We start from the raw sequence: 18,657 nt of genomic DNA, 5'->3' as shown, positions 1-18,657 counted from the left end.
TTATTGGTTGTGGCTTCATAGTGCTTAGGCCTATCCGTCACTTTCCCAACTTTTTGTGGTGTTTCATGCTTGTCTTTTGGTGCTACTTTTATTCATCCTTATTCATAAATATTTATGGCTTAGTTTAACAAATCCACGACTATATATATATATATATATATATATATATATATTATACTTTTCTTCGAATCATGCTCCAAGTTGTTTAAATATATTTTATTTATTTAGATTATTGAGAGTTGGTGTCTCCTCTAGTTTTGACTTTTGAGCCAATTGATTAAGAAAAATATTTTGTTCTATGATTATCCTTTATATTAAGTTTTTTTTTTTTTTTGAAGATCTCATCATTTGTAATGAATGGATTTAATACTATGGATCCGTCAATTCCAATAGATCAATGGACTCGGTCAGTGGTAAGAGAAAACATTTAGGAAATAGTAATTAAAATCTTTATTGTTTTCTATGATTTTTTTTTTCAATTTAGGTGTTCTTTAGAATGGTGTTGAAGATCTCAGTTTTTTTAAAATTTAACGAATTAATGGGTTAATTTGATTAATTATAGTAATGTTTTATTTTATTGTATTTCTTTCGTGTGTGTGCTGTGTTTGGACTTTGGATTAGAACTCGATACAAAGTTGAGGAATATTTTCAACTAAATTAATCAATCCTAATTAATATCCCTCCGGCTAATTGAGTTCAGGCAAGGAAAACTGGGGTCACGTAAGAGTATGATAAAGCAAAAATAAGTTATAGGCTATCTTTGTGGTCTCAGATTCGAGCCTCATGGTTGCTTATATGATGGTCACTGGAGGCTTACATGATCGTTAACTTCAGGATCCGTGGGATTAGTCGAGGTGCGCGCAAGCTGGTCCGGACACTCACGTTAAACTAAAAAAAAATATAATAAGTTACAGGCATTGTTTTCACCGTAAAAAAGTTTATACATGTATACGAAGCAAGAAATAATAACAAGTTTATTAATTCCAATTAAAGATTGAATTGATAAACTGGGATAAATATGTGTATTATATTATCTAATTTCATGTTGCGAGGAGTTCTTTGAATATTTTTTTATTTAATTATATAACAATAATTTTTTTTATTTTTGCTAGAAAAGAAATAATGTAAACTCCATTGAAAAGAAAAACATATCTTTTTTTTTTGTATTGGATTCTTAATTTGATAAAAAAAAAAAATAATTAGAATAAATATAGGTTATTGACACCATGATTGTCCTTTTTTTGATGAAATATGATCAATTGATAACTTTCTCTTCCCTTCAGTGTTTTCCAACAAGATTCCCTTTTTTTTTTATTCAGAAACTGAAAAATCAATAAAATTAAACTTAATTTTACCAAATTAAGCACCAATCGTGCTTTGGATTTGGTTTTCAACACTGTGAGGATGCCATACCAAGCCAGCCAAAATAAATCCTCAAGTCCAATCTTAAATCAATTTAATATAAAAAGATCAAATTAAAAATAAGCCAAATGACTGGAAAAAAAATCAAATGAAAAAAAAAACTTGGAAATATTCAATTGGAAAAAAAATCAACAAAATTGACTTTAATCTTGCCAAATCGATCATAATTCAAACATCAGATTTGTTTTCCGACATTATGAAGACCCCATACCAAGCCAACTGAAGTAAATTACCAAGCTCAACCCTAAATTAATTTATATTAGGATTAAATTAAAAAAAAATCAAGTAACAAAAAAAAATACAAATAACAAAAAAAATTCTAAAGTGATTCAATGTTTATATAAACAATATTTGCACCTGGAGTTTTGTAATTGTATTGATAATTAATTTTTTGTTTAAAAACATAAAGAGGTAAAAAGATACAGTATGAGAATTTTATTTATATATCTAGTAATTTTTCAAGTTTTATAATATTGCAAAATACTTCAATAAATATTCTAATTTTGGCAATCAATTTTACCCTAATCAATTCAAAATAATAAAATAATAGAAAGTTTCTCACATAGATAACTTGTATCTTTGTCTGTATCCACAGTATGATAAAGATGGGATAAAAAAACAATTTATATTATAGAAGTGTTTGATAATATTATAATAATTGTTTTTTAAAGTGTATTTTTACTTGAAAATAAATTAAATTTATTTATTTTTATATTTTTTTAAAAATATTTTTGATATAAACAATTCAAAACAATCCAAAAATATAAAAAAATTAAAAATTTAATTTAATTTTTTATGAAACGCTGGAACACAGTTCCAAATTTCTCCTTTGATTAGTTTGTGCTGAAACCGAAGGCACGTTTTGGACTCTTTCTAATCTTATGTATTCAATCACTATAGTATTAGTGGTCAAAGCCGGCGAAGCATCGACGAAAACCACCAATTACTTTATCATGGCCCATTTGTGAAGCTTACAATTCGATGACCTTTGCCCATTTCTTGTTCCAGAAAACAACTTGTGGTAAACAAGGCATTCGTCTTATTCATGTCGAGTGACTTTGAAACCTTCTTGGAAAATCAAGTGGGCTATTTTATTATTACTTCTCAGGAGACTGAGCACGAAGAAGATCAATAAAAACAGAAAATGGCATCTTTGGTAGGTGTGAGATATAAATAAATGCTTTTATATCTTATTTTTGTACGCAAGTTCTGTGGAAATCGGCTGCCAGACCGATTCCTGCTCGCCGCCCGGCAACATCATGATGTTCCTAATGCTTAAGCGAGGAATCTTATCACAGGAAGGTGTATAGGTATTTGAGAATTCTGGACCTGCAATTTGCTTCCATGTTCCTTACAGACAATGGTTCAGTGGAAAACACTGGCTCTGAGTAAAACGCCTTGCATGGTGCCAGCTTCGGCGTGTTCTATCAGATAGCAGCTAGCCTGGTGGACTTGTGGAGATTCACTAGAGACTGCATTTCCCTCGCATCTCACCACAAGCATAGTAAACATCGAATTTGAACACCATTGTTGAAAAGGGATATGTTGTTTCAAGGTTTTGAACAACAGACTTGAAAGTCTGTTTCAAATGTTAATATCTTAAAGCTTCTACCAGCTTATTAGGTGAAGGAACATGAGCTGAATTAATATGTCTAGGCTGCAATGGTGTCAGTAAGTTTATCTTTCTGAGCTACTTGACTGAATGAATAGAACACACAAATTAATGCTTTAAAATAGGGAAAGAACACATACATAAAGCATTTGGAAGCATCTTAATTGTCTGTAGATCTGTATGCAAATCTGGGGACCATGAAGGATGGATTTCGACTGTTTCTTAGGCCTAATTTCGAAGAAAGTTATCATTTCTTGGTCTTGGTTTAACCATGGGGTGTGCATATACAATTAAACTCGTAAGCTTATTCACTATTTAGAGATTTGGTCACATTTTCTCTTGAAGCAGATGGTATTTTCACGAATGTTTCATAAATTTGTTCCAATTTGACTTCTGATGTGCCAAAAAATAAAAAAAGAAGCTAAAAGGCTTCATCCAGCTCGCTTGGACTCAGCCTAGGCATGCACAAATCACTATTAAGTCTCCATGAACATTATCTTGAGATACTGTAACTAATTATTTCTAAGGATCAAGGATTTTTCTTAAAAAATATTGATAAAATTTGCATGAATAAATACCAAAAAGGGGAAATTTTGTAAGGTTTGTTTTTAATCTTTTGTCAGTCAAGCCTTTCAAACATCTTGTCTGGAAGGTTTGGGAGCAAATGATCGATGTGCCAAACAAATAAAAAAAAAATAGAAGCCAAAAGACTTAGGTAATGTTTGTATCCGTGTTTTTAAAAAATTTGAAATATTTTTTTTTTTACTAAAATTTAATATGATTTGTACGTTTTGGATCGTTTTGATGTGCTGATGTCAAAAATAATTTTTAAAAATTAAAAAAACATCATTGGCATGCATTTTAGCACGAAAAGTTATTTGAAAAACACCCGCAACCACACTGCCAAACAAGCTCTTAATGCAATTTTCCTGGGTCAACCTTGGTGAGCTGGGCTATCTCAGGGTAGCAACCTAGCTACGGAAAAACCCAAACTTTTTTTTGTGCTTTTTTTATGCATATTTTTTATACATATTTTCTCCTACTACTTTTTTTATTGTGTAATTTTTTTTTTTCTATACACAATTCCATAAATTATTTTCCTTTCTTTTGCACACAATTTCATAAATTCTAATTGTTTTCATGCCAAAACTTTTATCGAGAGAGAAATATGATGAATCAGGCTTCATTCTCCAAACCAATCAAAGCTCGTCATGATACATGTTTTACTATTTTTAATTTTATTTTTGAAAAAACACAACCACTTGCTTTACTTGCTAGAACTATCATCTTGGAAAATATGAGCTGTTGAAATTTTTTATAAGAATCAATCTTTATAGGTAAGCGCGAAAGGCTAGGGATCTTAAAAACTACTCGAAAGAGCAATAAAATATTGTTTCATAATTATTATTTATTTATCTTTAACTCAACTAACATTTAAGATTGATTTAAGTATCATAAAATTCTCGTTTCAAAAAACAAAAAAATTGTTTTATAAGCTCAACAAAAACCAAGAGTTTATCATCTAGAAAAACTCAGTTGGATTTCCGCCGTCCATGAGCCAATAGAGATTTGATAGAGATTAAAGGAAGTTGATCGTTTCAACTTTTTTTTAATTCAACGGGAGAGCAATTTTGGGAATTAGAATTACAAGTAGGGTGTAATTTTTTTAAAATAAATGGGCAAGGCTAGCCCATCATGAGCAGCCCAATTCGAAGCCCAAATCCAACATTTCCTCGAGCTGAGGGAAGCTGTTTGGCATAGGAATTGGTTTTGTGGAGTAAAAGGTTAAAATCTTTCAACCCTAGAAAACAATTTTTTTAAAAAAAATTGATTGTTGATCACTATTTCTTTTTATAAGGATGACCCATTTCCATGGATTTCCATACGGTTTGGCATGAAAGTTTCTTATTCAGGGTTTTTTTTTTTCAAGGAAAGGATTAAATGATCACGTTGTACCTTTTTTTAATTTAGATAGGAAAACCTTCACCATGTTCATGATTTTAAGCTTGAAAGGAATCATTGTACTTTTTTTTCTTATTCAACAAATGCAATTTTTAAGCACTTTTAACAATTTATTTTCTTTGATAAACTTTAATGAGGCCCTTGAAATAATGAATCATTGCCCACTTTCGGCACTGGCTGGTGTGGTTCGAAAGCTATGTCTGAAGTGCCTGAATGAGTATTCAGGCACTGTTATTAGTGGAACTTGAGGGCTCTTAAGTACCCGTCCAAGTATGACCAAGACAGATTCATTGTGAATGGTGATTTCTTGGATCATCCACAAAGATTAAGAAATTCCTAGGATCAGTAAATAGTTACTCTCTTGGATCATCCACCACCTCTATTGCCTCTCCAAATAAGATATTTTTCTGTTTTCTTGTCACCTCTCTCTGTCTCTCAGCCCTATTATGTGCTTTAAAGAGCCTTCTTGGGATCTCGAATCATGACTTGAATACAAAATGAAAAGTCTTCTGATCTTTTGAGTACATATGTGGTAATCATTTTACAATCATATATCATGATGTCTAATCCCTTCGAGTATAATCCTTTTAACAAGTTGAACATGGCAGATGAAGGAAGCATACTCTACTTATACTTTATATATTTCATAGAAGTTCTCTTGCAAAATCTCTAGCTGGATGAAGATATTGGAAACAATGTCCAAGGAATATCAATTATTTGTTCAGTTTCTTTAAGATATGGCAACCAAGGCATCAAAATGATTATTATAGATGCCACCGAAATGTGTTAACAATATAATTAATCGTCATAAATGCTGTTCATATCTGCAGGCACATGACTAGTTTTATTACAAGTGTCTCTCGGACTCTCCAAAAAAAAAAACAAAAAAGAGAAACCTAAAATCTTTTTCAGGCATGTAAGAATCCCACAAGGAAATCTGGTAGCATGAAGGGATTCATTTTCAGTTACCTAATTTTGAATGGTTTAGCAAGAGATGCACTTTTTTCATGTGGCTAGCACCATGCAAGAGACATGATTAAGTAGTTGGCATGCATCCCATGTTCAACATATGGAACTATGCATGTAGGCAGAGAGAGAGAGGTGAAGTGTCATTATGCACCAGACTAAATGATCAAAGTTTTATGAGAAGGGAAAAGAAGAATGTGACTTTATTGCATATTTGATGCTGAAAAAATTATGACAGGGGGATATGAGGGAACTGAGGATGGACTATACATCCCAGAAACTCCCCCACAGGAAATTTTGTACTAACCCCTCTATAATCCAGCTAAATGGACATTAGCCCTCCAATGGCACAATTTTCCCCTCTATATACAATCTGGCCATTCAAAAATGAACCATTATAAATATTTTAGTGAGACTGCTGAAGAAACTCATGGATGAAGTCCCTGGTTCTCCTTGAATCCAACTCGACACAAGCCTCTGCATATAAGTCTGCAATCTCCATGGAATATAAATTAGGGCATCTCCTTTGATGGATATGCACTAGCACCAGGTATTATTAAGGATGACCATCTCATTGGCATGACTAGGTTCATGAACTTCTCAATGGTTCATCTAACAGTTGCAAACACTCTTGTGGATTGGCATAGAAATAATCTTCTTCCTTTGGTTTATCTGGTATAACAACCCGCGCCTTTGGACTACCCATCCGATCAGCATGAGCTTCCTTCACAGTAGAAGAGAATTCATCCCAGCTCAATGAGCCTTTGTTGTATTGATCAATTAAACCAACCAGAAGCTTTCTGTCCAATGAAATAGTCTTCTTGAATCCTAAGAATCTGAAAGTCATCAAAAGACAACGGAAATTAACCATCTTCAATTGATGTTTTCTTTCTTTCATTCATTTTTCTTTTGGAACTCTAGACACTACAAAGTAAATTAAATCTATCAACTACAAACTCCAGATTATTTAACACCAATAAGTCCTTCTTTAGTTACAGCTAGCAGTCCTCTATTTTTCAGATTATACCTGAATTAGTGGCAAGGACTTTTATGCTGTACGTGGTACAATGGTTACAACAGATGTTCATTTAGGACATTTTTAGTTCATTCTTTATAGCTAAGCTCTCAGTTCAGTTGAGAATGTGTATTAGACATAGCAGCAATGAATTACCTGCGATGACCTTCAACAACTTTAGCCATATTGCCATTATATGTAGGAACAAATATGTCACTCTCCAAGGACACCAGATAATCTAGTGCTGCCATTTGAGATGAATGATTCTGGAAAAACTTCAAATCTGATGGTCCCAACAGAGTTTCTTTCCTGACCTGTTTCAGGTTAGAAAGGTGGATTAAGGCATTCATTCATACAGATGTTAGAAGAATTTGTTGCTTCCTTCTACTAACCAAATTAGGAAAAGCGGATGCCAAAGCCTCCATCCTTCTTTTTCCACCATATATTTCTCCAGCAGCAACATAAATTTGAACATTACGGTCAATTCCAAGTGCACTTAACACAAGGGCAGTTTCCTCAGGTGTCAAAGGACACAAACCTTCTTTCCTTTTCATTTCAGAACTAATATCTTTTTCCTTCCACCAGGGATAAGCATATCTGACCAAGTGAAGTTTGCGAAAGTTAGTTGTGTTTGAAATTAACAACATATTAAGAAAATAATAAAGAGAAAATTACCTCATTCTTGTCAGTTGTTCTGTTTCCTCATCATTGCAACCGTGAGTGCAGCCAGAGAAAGCCAACATGTCCATTTCATATCTGAGATGAAGCACCAGGAAAGGGCCTCTCTCCCTCAATATCCTAACAACCCTTCTACCTAGTTCTTCTATCTGTGATGTAAACTTCAAAGCATTAAAATTTACACGGCAGCGCAACTTTTGAATCTCAATAGGAAGTCCATTATTTGCAAGACGAGCATCTGTCTTGTTCAAATGTACAACTTTGTACTTTTGCAGTAGAGGAAGAATCTGTTGGCAACAACATTCTAAAATTAGTCGCACTAGTCCAAATACATAGCAAAATGAAAAGGCTAATGCTCGCTTTAGAATTCTAGTGAACTAACCTGATGGGTGTAGTAAGAAATGTTTGACCAGCTAACAGGAGGTAATGAGTAGAACAATCCCAATTTTACTCGTGTTTTAAGCCTAGGCGGTAGCTCTTTCAATATACGAACTTCATCCCTCAAGGAAGTGATGAAATGATCAACATCAAATATGTCTTGAAACTCACTGCCCCACAGTGAAATCAATGGATTGATTAGATAGATTACAAACATTTCTGAATTGAATTTGGCGGATATTTCAAAGAAAGAAAAAATCAAGTGTTTTTCAAGACTTTATACTAGTAAACATTACCTTGGGTCATTCCAAAATGAGGATTTATCCAACTCTGGGACAACAAGAGTAACATTTAGATATCTTGCAATAGCGACCATGTCACATATCTGCATAGCATGTTCAGAAGTGTCAACAACGCAAATGGTTATAGCAGCAAATTATAGAGACCATTCAGAATCAAAGGCGATTTCAATATAGATAATTTATGATAAGTAGCAGTCAACTCACTGCTGCTCGCATTTGGTTGAGTCCTCCATTGCAGGAAACCATGAGATATCCATTATTCTTGTAGATTCCTGCAAAGCAACAATTACCAAATTTAGAAACTAGAGAAGAAATTTCAGAAATTTAAAGGGAAACTAAAACAACAAAGTTAGAAATGATCTATAAGATGAACAAATTAAAAATTTACAGGCAAATCAACAATGGTGCAGAAACATTAATTATAGTCATGATCAGGAAATCAATCCATGTCAGAAGAAAAAAATGTATAAGCAGAATGAAAGGGCAATAACTCAATAAAGCAATTTTATCCAAAGAATATTTAGTACAAACGATGAAAATAAGGGAATATATAAAGCAAAGCACCTTACACCTCCACTTTAGTGAATATCAGCAACTTTTTAAAACTGTGTCATTTCTCAACAATAATTAAGCTGAGAATGATGAAATTATGAACTTACTCTTCGGAGGCAGAACAAGTTTGGCAGGAACAGAAGTTAGCTCAGCATCTTGATTACTAAAACAAGAAGGCCAACTCTTTAACAATCTCGGCCCCCAAATCTCTCCCAAGGCCAGTAAATGGACCACGCAAGTCCATAACAAGACAGTTGTGATTGCCCTTATCATCCACAGCTTCATTGAAGACCTTGAAACCACAGAAGTTTTTAACTTGTCAACCTTTCCACCACCGAATAACTTCACTTTCATCTCCCATTCCTCAACAGAGTCCTCAGTCTTCCACATTTTTAACATTTCTTTCCCTCCAATATCACCAAACCCACTTTAACAACTCCCTCAATACGAGTCAAATTAAAGATTTAACAAAATAGATGCTCTCTCTTTCCCTCTCTCTCTCTCTCTCTCTCTCCTTACTTGATCTTTTGTATTTAAATGTATTGTCGGATATTGCTCACTCTAAAGGAAACGGAGGGATTCTTTGAACTTGATTAAGATGATGAAAACAAAAAAAACCTTGAAGGTCTAAAACCCTTCCTTGTTTCTATAAAAAAAAATTCAATCAAAATAACCAAAGACACCAGCTTCATGTTCTTTCATTACTTTAATCTCCAGAAACACCGAACTCCGTCAGCTTACAGAACTCCTAAGCAAATAACTACACTATCCAAAGAAATCCCACAAATGATATGCAAGGATTTGAACAAAAACTTGACAAATAAAAATCCCAGTTTAAGCTCTATATTGACAATCCCTCATAAAAAGCTCGCTGATCCGGCAATGAAATGTGGTTCGACTTGAAAAAGAAAATGCGGGTTTTGAAGATTGAATGATTTGGAGAAAGAGAGAGAGATTTGTTGTTATTATTTCCCGACGAGATTCCCGGCGATTTGCCAGAGAAACTTGTCGGAGAATATGTGTGTGTGTGAGAGAGAGAGAGAGGCAATGTTGTAATGGGAAATGGAAAGAGAGGCGAGAGCCGGTAATTAAGGAGGAGAGGTGAGTGTTGAGGTTTTTAACTGCTCTGATCTACTGTTACGTTAATGTTGAAACCGTATCCATTAGGATTTTCTTTTACTTCATCATTCATTTTGTCTTTGTCTGTCAGAATAAGTTATGACTCTCTTTTCTTAAAAAAAGAACAAAACATTTCGTATGGATTAGCAATTATATATCTTGTCAAAAAACAAAAACAAAACAAAATTATTTTAACTTTCTTAATTATTTCAATATATTTATAACTATTATTTCAATATATTTATAACTAAAAAAATATTTTAAAAAACAACTACTACTACGTCACCAAACAAGTTATAAATAATCCCTTTAATAAGATATAATAACCATGTACAAGCAATATCACCCCTTGAAATGGTATTTAGTTGGCTTCCCTCCATCGATAATTAATTAATATTATTTGGAAAACTAATTTGAAATGAATAGCATTTAGACTATGAGTAAATGCAAAATGCAGGTTAAAAACCTTATGAATTTCTCAAATTATGGATATAATGAATATAAATTCCTCACTATATTTAATTTCTGTACGAATGAATAGTCCTCTTTTCTTCCCTTTAAGATCAATTGCCATTGATCATGATGAGATGGAACTCAGAATTCCCAGCTTTTTTATATTTATTTTGCAAGATAAATTTATTAACACGAATAATTTTATTTTTTCTCTCTCTTTTTCACAGACCGGGACGATGAATCCACTGTGAATGGTACACGTTACAACCGACCACATATATAATCACAGTGCTTTCCATGTACATTTCCTTAACATGAAGGGGGGGACAGAATTACAGTACAGTTTTTTTTTTTTTATTCTTGGTAATTAAACTACTAAAACGGGGGTAGATTAGGAAGGTGAAAGCTGAAGAAAGCAAGTGGCTTTGGGAGGAAGGGCCCACCAAATGAGAAGTTGATTTTCATTAAGGTTGGAAGCATTGGACAACACGTCAGCAAATTATTGGGTTATGCTGTAGCTTTTGTAATGGCTGACCATGAATGATAGAGGTGCACTTCTATCTTGGGATTGCGTTTGACACTGCATAAAATCAAATTAGATTTAATTTAGGGAAAAATTGAAGTGATTGGAATTATGGTTGTTTTTTTAAATAATATTTTTTTAATTTTTAAAAATTATTTTTAATATTACCATTTCAAAATAATTCAAAAACATATAAAAAATTAATTTTAATTAAAAAAATTAAAATTTCATAAAATATAATTTCAAAGAGTGCCCAGGAGAAGTTACTGAGAAAATAACAGTGTTTGGCACTACGGTTGGAAAGTACTTCTAAAAAATTTTGAATTTTATTTTATTTTTTTATTTTAAAATAATATATTTTTAATGTTTTTAGATCATTTTGATATATTGATGTCAAAAATAATTTTTAAAAAATAAAAAAATATTATTTTAATATGTTTTAAAATAAAAACCACTTCAAAAAACAATCATTACCACACTCTCGAGCATCCTCTAAATATGTCTCTATCTACCGACTAAATTTCCTTTTCTTTTAGATGACTAAATAACCACGTAGGTCCTTTTCTTCTTAGCTACATGAAGTACAAGAATTTTTATAACACCAATGGAGTAACTATTTATACATACTTTTGACAAAGAGATAGATAAAATAAAAAAATATATATTTTCGGTTTATATAAAAATATTCTTATCATTTTTAATAAATTTTATATTTAATTTAAATATTTACACTTACTCATTGAGCATTATAAAATATTGTTAATGATGAATGGATGGAAAATACAACTAAGATAATTGATGAATTTTACTAATTGTTGATAGTGTAAGAATCCAAGAGTACTCTTAGGAAAATATATAGTTCTTCCCTTTTTGAAAATATAATGGATGCATTTATTTCTCTTAATTTAATGATTGTTTTTTTTTTTTCCTTACTTGGGTATCCTCACACCCTTTTAAAGGAGGAGACTAGTCCCGTTCGGGGTTTGTGGCTGCCCCTCCCAATAAGTGCACTTCCTGAAGATCGAACTTGTATTCTCACTCTTGCAGGGATATAACAGTGTCTTAACCGTTAGACTAATACTTTATTGATAATTTAATGATTAATTGGGTATGAAGTAAAAATTCTTTCCTTTTTTTATTTTTGAGAAATTCAATTCTAAATAAATATTGTTTTTATTTTAAACACGTGTGTGGGTATGCGAGCGCGTGAGGCCTTGGTCCTACTGTAATAACAGCGGGTAGTGTCACTCGTACCAAAGAAGAAAACTGTGGTGCAGCATCATTATTGTGAAATAAATGTAGATCCTAAAAACAGAAGAGATGGTCCTAATCCCATGTTAATTGATGTCTGCAGGTGGAATCTTAAATTGTGACAGACATTACAAAATGCTATACACTTTACCTTACAATTGCTACAAATGCCTGGGATTCTCGTGCAGGGTCATCTCCAGCAAAGATCTTTCATCAGTAGATTGAAAATTAAGCTGTTTAATTAGCTAACTAGTTTATTCATTAATTGATATATATAGCAATTAATGAACAATATCCAGTTAATTACAAGCAAACAGTACTTAGAGGTTGAAAAATGTACATTATCCTTCACTCTTGAAATTATAAATGTGTTGAATCGTCGGTGTTCTTATTGTGATTGACACTCTATAAGACTTCTATAACACAGTGACACAATTTCTAGCAACTGTGAATTTTTTTTTTATCTATACCGGAATTTTTAGATTTTTTGATAAATTTTTTTGATGAAATTTATATTTTCAGTTTATTGGCATGAATTTTACCTACAAGTTTACGGATAAAAATACTCTATTGAAAAAACTCTTATTAATGATTTTTAGTATGTTGATAGTAATTTTATTGATGGATTTACTAACAGCAAAAACACGTTAAAAAAATTCACTTATCTTATTTTATTGGTATTTCTATCAGTATTTTTAAAACCAAGTGTTGGGTGGCCGGATTTATAGTGAGATGTTGATTTGTAATAAATTTTGGAAGGTAGTGTTTGTTGCATAGAAAAATCAAGGAAAAAAAAAAGAAATGGAAGAGAAAGATATGACAAGTCATCACGCTTTTGTTTTTTTTTTTCTCTTCTTTATATATATATATATATATATATATATATATATATATATATATATATATATATATATAACTTGTGATATGAAGGAGGATATTCTAAGTGAACGAGGCTAACTAGATGTAGATAAATCATTTCACCAAAAAAACCAATAATCTAACATTTACTTAAAAGGGGAGTGACTATAGAATTCTACAATGCTCTGCCATGTCTCTAAGAAATAAATGAGTTTATGTTGAATGAGCAGTTATAAGTGAAACAACGTCCTGTGGCTGTGAGTTTTTTTTTTTTTGTATGATTTTTGTTTCAATATCTACACATAAAGGGCTAGTTAAGAGTTTAGAATAGTCCCTATCATGGCTGCATATAAAGAGAGAGGGAGGTGGTTGGAGAAATAGAGAGCAACCGGGTCTATGTTTTCCGGCCAACTGGGAAGCAATTTCAACCACCATCTGAAAAAACTAAGCCTTCGGAGTTCAACGGAGATGTTTAGGGTGGCAAAGAGGGCAGGAAAGGGGGCTTCGAATTGGAAAGTGATTTGAACATTTGTTCTTTAAAAGTGAATGAAAATGGACTTTTATGTCTAAGATGGGTTAGTGCAGCTTACTTGGATGAATGGGATATGCTTTTATTGCTGAAAAATGATCAAAAAGCCAGTTTTGTGGTAAAATTCTACTGAGTTCTGACTCTATGATTGTCCAACTCCAACCAGAGAAAAAACATTAGGCAAGGCGTCATAGGACATAGCAAATACCACGTTCTGACTCTAAGGCTTTATTCGGCTTTGTGTTCTAAATGGGGATAGGATAAATTTTGATTTTTTTTGTTTAAAATTATTTTTTATATTTTTGGATCAAAAGTTTTGATGTGCTAAAATTAAAAATAATTTTTTAGAAATAAAAAATATATTATTTTAATATATTTCTGAGCAAAAAACACTTTAAAAAACAATTACTATCACACTTCCAAATACTCTTTTAATTTACTCGAGATTGAACCTCGAGGATGCACGAGGGAGACTCAAAATTCATTATATATTTTTTTTATTTCCATTCTTTAATTTATGCTTTTATGTTACATTTCAAGTAAAAATATTATATTATATTTTGTTTTTGTTATTACTATAAATTTAACAAATACAAATAAATTTTATATGGATGAAATTTTTCCATGAATAACACCAAAGTGATGATTTATATTCGGATAATCTATTGGATACTAAATCACTCTGATTCCATATATACTCAAATTAAGAAAAATAAAACACAATAAAAAATTATGCTCGGATAATTTATTGGATACGGATGTCTTTGCTATCCGTGAGGCCATCATTTTGCTTTTTAATAGCTATGAGTATGATGTGTTTTTAGATTGTTTATTCGATATTGAAAAATCAATGTTTTTAAAGAATAACATTTAATTTAATATAAGTTTACCATAATTAATTTATAAAGAATCTCGAAGACATTAAACACGTGGGCACATTTGCTATTTCAAAATAAACGAGAGGCCGCCGACCCAAACTAGCAAAGTTACGAAAATCAGCAGTCGCCGTAAAGAGAAGAGGCAAAGGATAGTGCAAAGCGAGGGAGTCGTTACTTAAATCAAGAGGGGCACTTATAGCTTCTGTATGCAATCATGGAAGTGCGAGTTTACCTCATCTACAAGGAAGGAAGTGAAGGTGACATTCCTTTGTAATTGGTTCGTATGTATCTCTGTGGGATCCCTTCATATGCGTGTAAGATTTGATTGATGGTGAAGGAAGAACTGGAATAAGTAGTGAGACTTCAATGGCTTTCTTGAGTGCTCTCACATGGCCTTTAATTTGTTCCTTGCAGAGATCTACGAGAGGTACAGCTCCTGTGTTGGCAAAGAGCCTCCATGTTAAGCACAGGCTGTCACACTCTTTATTATTATTGAATTGAATTGAATGCGGGTGTTGTAATTCACACCTACCAAGGTTATTTATTCCGTGGTGATGGCATTCTTCACTCCCTTTTTTCAAAGAAGGTTAAAAAGAGAATAGATCCTGGTAATTTTGCTCAGTGGAGAATGATGTAGGCGGCCATTAGTTATGGCCTGGAGATGTTTTGGAGCTGCTTGGAGTCCGACCCTGAATTGGGATTTTGGAAGAGAAAGTACTAAACAATCTGAAGTCCAATCTCCCACAGGAAAATGAAAAATATTACTGCTAGCTTTTTCAAAGTAGGTTAAAAAGAGTATAGATCCTGGTAATTTTGCTCAGTGGAGAATGATGTAGGCAGCCATTAGTTATGGCCTGGAGATGTTTTGGAGCTGCCAGGAGTCCAACCCTGAATTGGGATTTTGGAGAAGAAAGTAAACAATCTGAAGTCCAATTTCCCTCAGGAAAATGAAAAATATTACTGCTAGCTGCTGCAGCTGCTCTATGAGCTACCATGTGGAAGTTTGTTAAAAAGAGAAAGAAAGCTGGCCAGGCAAATGCAAGAACACCGCCCTAATGGTCTTAATTATCCATATTTTGGACCTTTTCTTTTGGGATCTTCAGTAAATTATCATGGAGAAAAAGGATAAAATATAAAACCGGCCGTTTCTTCATCTAGTTTTTTTTTAATAGCAGGGCTGGGAACATGATCCCAACTAAAAACATTTCTTGCAGAATTGTTAATGAGTTTTTTTTTTTCTTGAAAGTGAACCCAGTCCAACACTTTTGAACAATTCTTATATTTAGAGTTAAATAGTGCAGGTGGAGCATAGGTTATAAGAAATTATTGAACTTTTGTATTTCTATCTATCTGTCTATACACACATATATGTTAAATTGCATGCTTTTAGATATAATTTAGGTTTTGTTTTCTAGAATGTTGTGATTTTTTCTTAATTCTATTGTCACTTAGTCTAGAATAACATGTTATTTTATCTATATTGTCATAATTCAATTTTAAATTCTCCAAGATTATCTAAAAAAAATGAAAACTAGAAAGAAACTTAATTAAAGGTTGAAGGAAGGTTAAAGGATCAAATTAAACTGAATGACCGAGATTGGAAGCTCAATTACAACAATGAAAAGTATAATTGAAGAAAATATAAGAATTTAGGATTAATTATATGTTGACGAACCTAATTGATTTAATCGATCACTTGATAAATTTAATTTATTTAATCAAGGGCTTGTAAGTACAACATGACGAAATGGAGGGTAAATTAGAGAGTTGGTCAAGCAAATTTAGAATTTAGATTGAAAACATGTTCATATTTAAAATAAGTATTTCATAGATAATAGTTTCAAAACAATTTATATTTTATTACACTAAAACTATATTAAATAAAAATATGTTGGAGCTCCTAAAAAAAGCCCAAGCCCTTGATTAAAGCTTAACTCCTATTTGCACTCCTACTCCTAAGCCGAGAAGGCAGTGAGCAAGGGGCCTAGTCATAAAGCCGTCGGTTGGAGATAGCTTGATGCGCCCAGTACTTGTTATTTTAGGGTTTAACGCATACATCCAGAAATACCCTTCTTGGAAATCAAGATTTTAAGAGGTCACCAAGACAACTTCCCATCTGCTCCCCTCCGAAAAAGCAAAAGCAAACAGTTTCTTTAGGGTTTACAACCGGTCTCTCTTTGCAGATTCGTTCTGTATTGTTACAGCAACAGATTCATAAAAAATGAGGAAGCTAAAGTTTCACGAGAAAAAGCTGCTCAAGAAAGTAAATTTCTTGGACTGGAAAAGAGAGAACAACCATAGAGAAGCCCATGTTATGCAACGTTACCACATCGTTGAACGCGACGATTACAAGAAGTATGTTGTGTGCATTGAAAAAGGCCCTTTTGTGTTGTTTCCTGACCCGTGTTTCTTTTAGTTCTCTCTAATTTCTTATTAAAAAAATGCTCTTTTTTGTGTTTCTTGAACTGTGACTGTTTAAGTTTCCCGTGTTTCTTGAAATGAGCTTATTTAGTTTTTCTCTAATTCTTGGTAAAATTGTGAAAATGCAGGTATTCTAGTGTGTGCCGGATGGTGCAGAAGCTGACAAATATTCTGAAGCAGATGGACCCTAGAGACCCTTTTCGTGTTGAAATGACTGACGTGCTTTTGGAGAAGCTGTAAGTTCGTTCGTCTTTTTTTAATCTTGTCATTAGTGGAAAATGTTATGTTTGTTAGTGATAACTTGAGCTAATTGATTGTTGAGACTTTGATATGGTAAAAGTATGAGCTCACGGGGTCAAAATTGTTCGATAAGCATCTTAATCTTGGTGGAAACAAAGTAATTGGGCTGCTCTTGATTTAACTAGTAGCAAATTGATGTCACCCATTTCGAGTCCTTGATTTTTAAGCTTCGCTCTTCTAACGGCAATATGTATCGTGTTCGAGTTCATGTTTTGCTTCTTGGTTTTAAGGTTTGAACATGAGACAATAAAAAGTCAAAATCTACAAAGATTGTCTTCTTAGGTTGGTCTTGCAAGTGATGTTCGAAGCAGTTCGTTTTGTTGCTCCTTTTTCTTTCATAGTTATTACTCAGCTGATATTCTGGTTGTTTCTTTGTGAATGACAGCTACAACATGGGTGTGATACCGAGCAGGAAAAGCCTGGCGTTGTGTGATCGCTTGTCGGTGTCATCCTTTTGCAGGTAGGATAAGGCTTCCTGAAGTGAACTCATTTCTGTGCAATGAGACCCATTTGTTCACAGCCCTCCCCCCCTTCTTTCCTCATTCTCCAGAGACGATGTTTACAGAAAATGTACCTGGTAGAAAATGTTTATTTATAGTGTGAAGAGAAATCCCAAACTTCCACTGGAATTTAGCATTCTCCATAACTATCTGATGATACTTTTGCCCTTACTGGTTGCTTGGAATTTTGTTCTTTCAATTCCTTGTGAATGGTGAACTTTTTTGCACGCACCTATTCTGTAATTGTCTTGTTGCTACGCTGAACTACTTGCATAATTGTTTTGTTAATGAGTGTGTCTTGTTGCTGGCAGACGTAGGCTTTCAACTGTTTTGATGAGATTGAAGTTTGCCGAACACTTGAAGGAAGCTGTAACATACATCGAGCAGGGGCATATTCGTGTAGGTCCGGAGACAGTTACCGACCCAGCATTCCTAGTAACGAGGAACACGGAAGACTTTGTTACTTGGGTAGATACATCCAAGATAAAGAGAAAGGTGCTTGAATATAACGAGAAGGTGGATGATTATGATGCAATGAACTGAGAGAGCCATGAAATTGCTGCGCAATTTTTTTTATAATGTCTTATGTCTCTGGGTTTTATGATATAAGCGCCAAATGTTGGGCATACATGATTACAACATGGTGTAAGGCTTGTATCTCAGAGCTACTTTTACTCTAAGAATTTCTGGTGTTACAATTTACACTTATTTTGTACTTGTGAAATCTTATTAGCGACCTTCTCTCCTTATTCTATACACAGCAGAATTGCTTTTTATACATAAATGTATTAAAATAATATTATTATTTTTACCTTTTAAATTTAATTTTGATATTAGAATATTAAAACAATTCAATAAGTAATTTTGCACCAAGTGTTTTATAGATTCCTGATGCCAGCAGGAGAGGGATTAGCCGATGCTGTATAACGTACAAGAGA

General features: G+C 32.9%; 2 protein-coding genes across 2 annotated transcripts; one reads left to right on the top strand and one right to left on the bottom strand.

Moving 5' to 3' along the window:
• Positions 1–6,134: 6,134 nt before the first annotated feature.
• On the bottom strand, positions 6,135–9,978 carry LOC18107361 (rhamnogalacturonan I rhamnosyltransferase 1-like). Its single transcript, XM_006373353.3, has 8 exons — positions 8,995–9,978; positions 8,540–8,607; positions 8,330–8,418; positions 8,038–8,203; positions 7,653–7,942; positions 7,370–7,574; positions 7,134–7,291; positions 6,135–6,798 (listed from the first exon to the last, which is right to left on the bottom strand). Exons 1-8 carry the CDS (start codon positions 9,284–9,286, stop codon positions 6,552–6,554), a joined length of 1,515 nt encoding a protein of 504 aa, XP_006373415.3. The 5' UTR covers positions 9,287–9,978; the 3' UTR covers positions 6,135–6,551.
• Positions 9,979–16,457: 6,479 nt separating this feature from the next.
• On the top strand, positions 16,458–18,530 carry LOC18107360 (uncharacterized). The gene is made up of 4 exons (XM_006373352.3): positions 16,458–16,853; positions 17,048–17,155; positions 17,605–17,679; positions 18,031–18,530. The coding sequence occupies exons 1-4, from the start codon at positions 16,720–16,722 to the stop codon at positions 18,260–18,262; spliced, it is 549 nt and encodes a 182-aa protein (XP_006373414.1). The 5' UTR covers positions 16,458–16,719; the 3' UTR covers positions 18,263–18,530.
• Positions 18,531–18,657: the final 127 nt, after the last annotated feature.

The sequence above is a fragment of the Populus trichocarpa genome, chromosome 17, assembly GCF_000002775.5.
Source record: "Populus trichocarpa isolate Nisqually-1 chromosome 17, P.trichocarpa_v4.1, whole genome shotgun sequence".
Taxonomy (NCBI): Eukaryota; Viridiplantae; Streptophyta; class Magnoliopsida; order Malpighiales; family Salicaceae; genus Populus; species Populus trichocarpa.
The sequence above is the reverse complement of the archived record's forward strand: the minus strand, read 5'-3'. Positions and strand labels throughout refer to the sequence as shown.

What these genes read in the sequence shown, in the direction of transcription:
- LOC18107361 (XM_006373353.3), bottom strand. Translation starts at nt 9,286, where the DNA reads ATGTTAAAAATGTGGAAGACTGAGGACTCTGTTGAGGAATGGGAGATG. An exon ending in GAACAACTGACAAGAATGAG is followed by an intron (nt 7,575 to 7,652) that starts GTAATTTTCTCT and finishes TCACTTGGTCAG; the next exon opens with ATATGCTTATCCCTGGTGGA. An exon ending in GTTGTTGAAGGTCATCGCAG is followed by an intron (nt 6,799 to 7,133) that starts GTAATTCATTGC and finishes GATGACTTTCAG; the next exon opens with ATTCTTAGGATTCAAGAAGA.
- LOC18107360 (XM_006373352.3), top strand. Translation starts at nt 16,720, where the DNA reads ATGAGGAAGCTAAAGTTTCACGAGAAAAAGCTGCTCAAGAAAGTAAAT. An exon ending in GACGTGCTTTTGGAGAAGCT is followed by an intron (nt 17,156 to 17,604) that starts GTAAGTTCGTTC and finishes TGTGAATGACAG; the next exon opens with CTACAACATGGGTGTGATAC. An exon ending in TCGGTGTCATCCTTTTGCAG is followed by an intron (nt 17,680 to 18,030) that starts GTAGGATAAGGC and finishes TGTTGCTGGCAG; the next exon opens with ACGTAGGCTTTCAACTGTTT.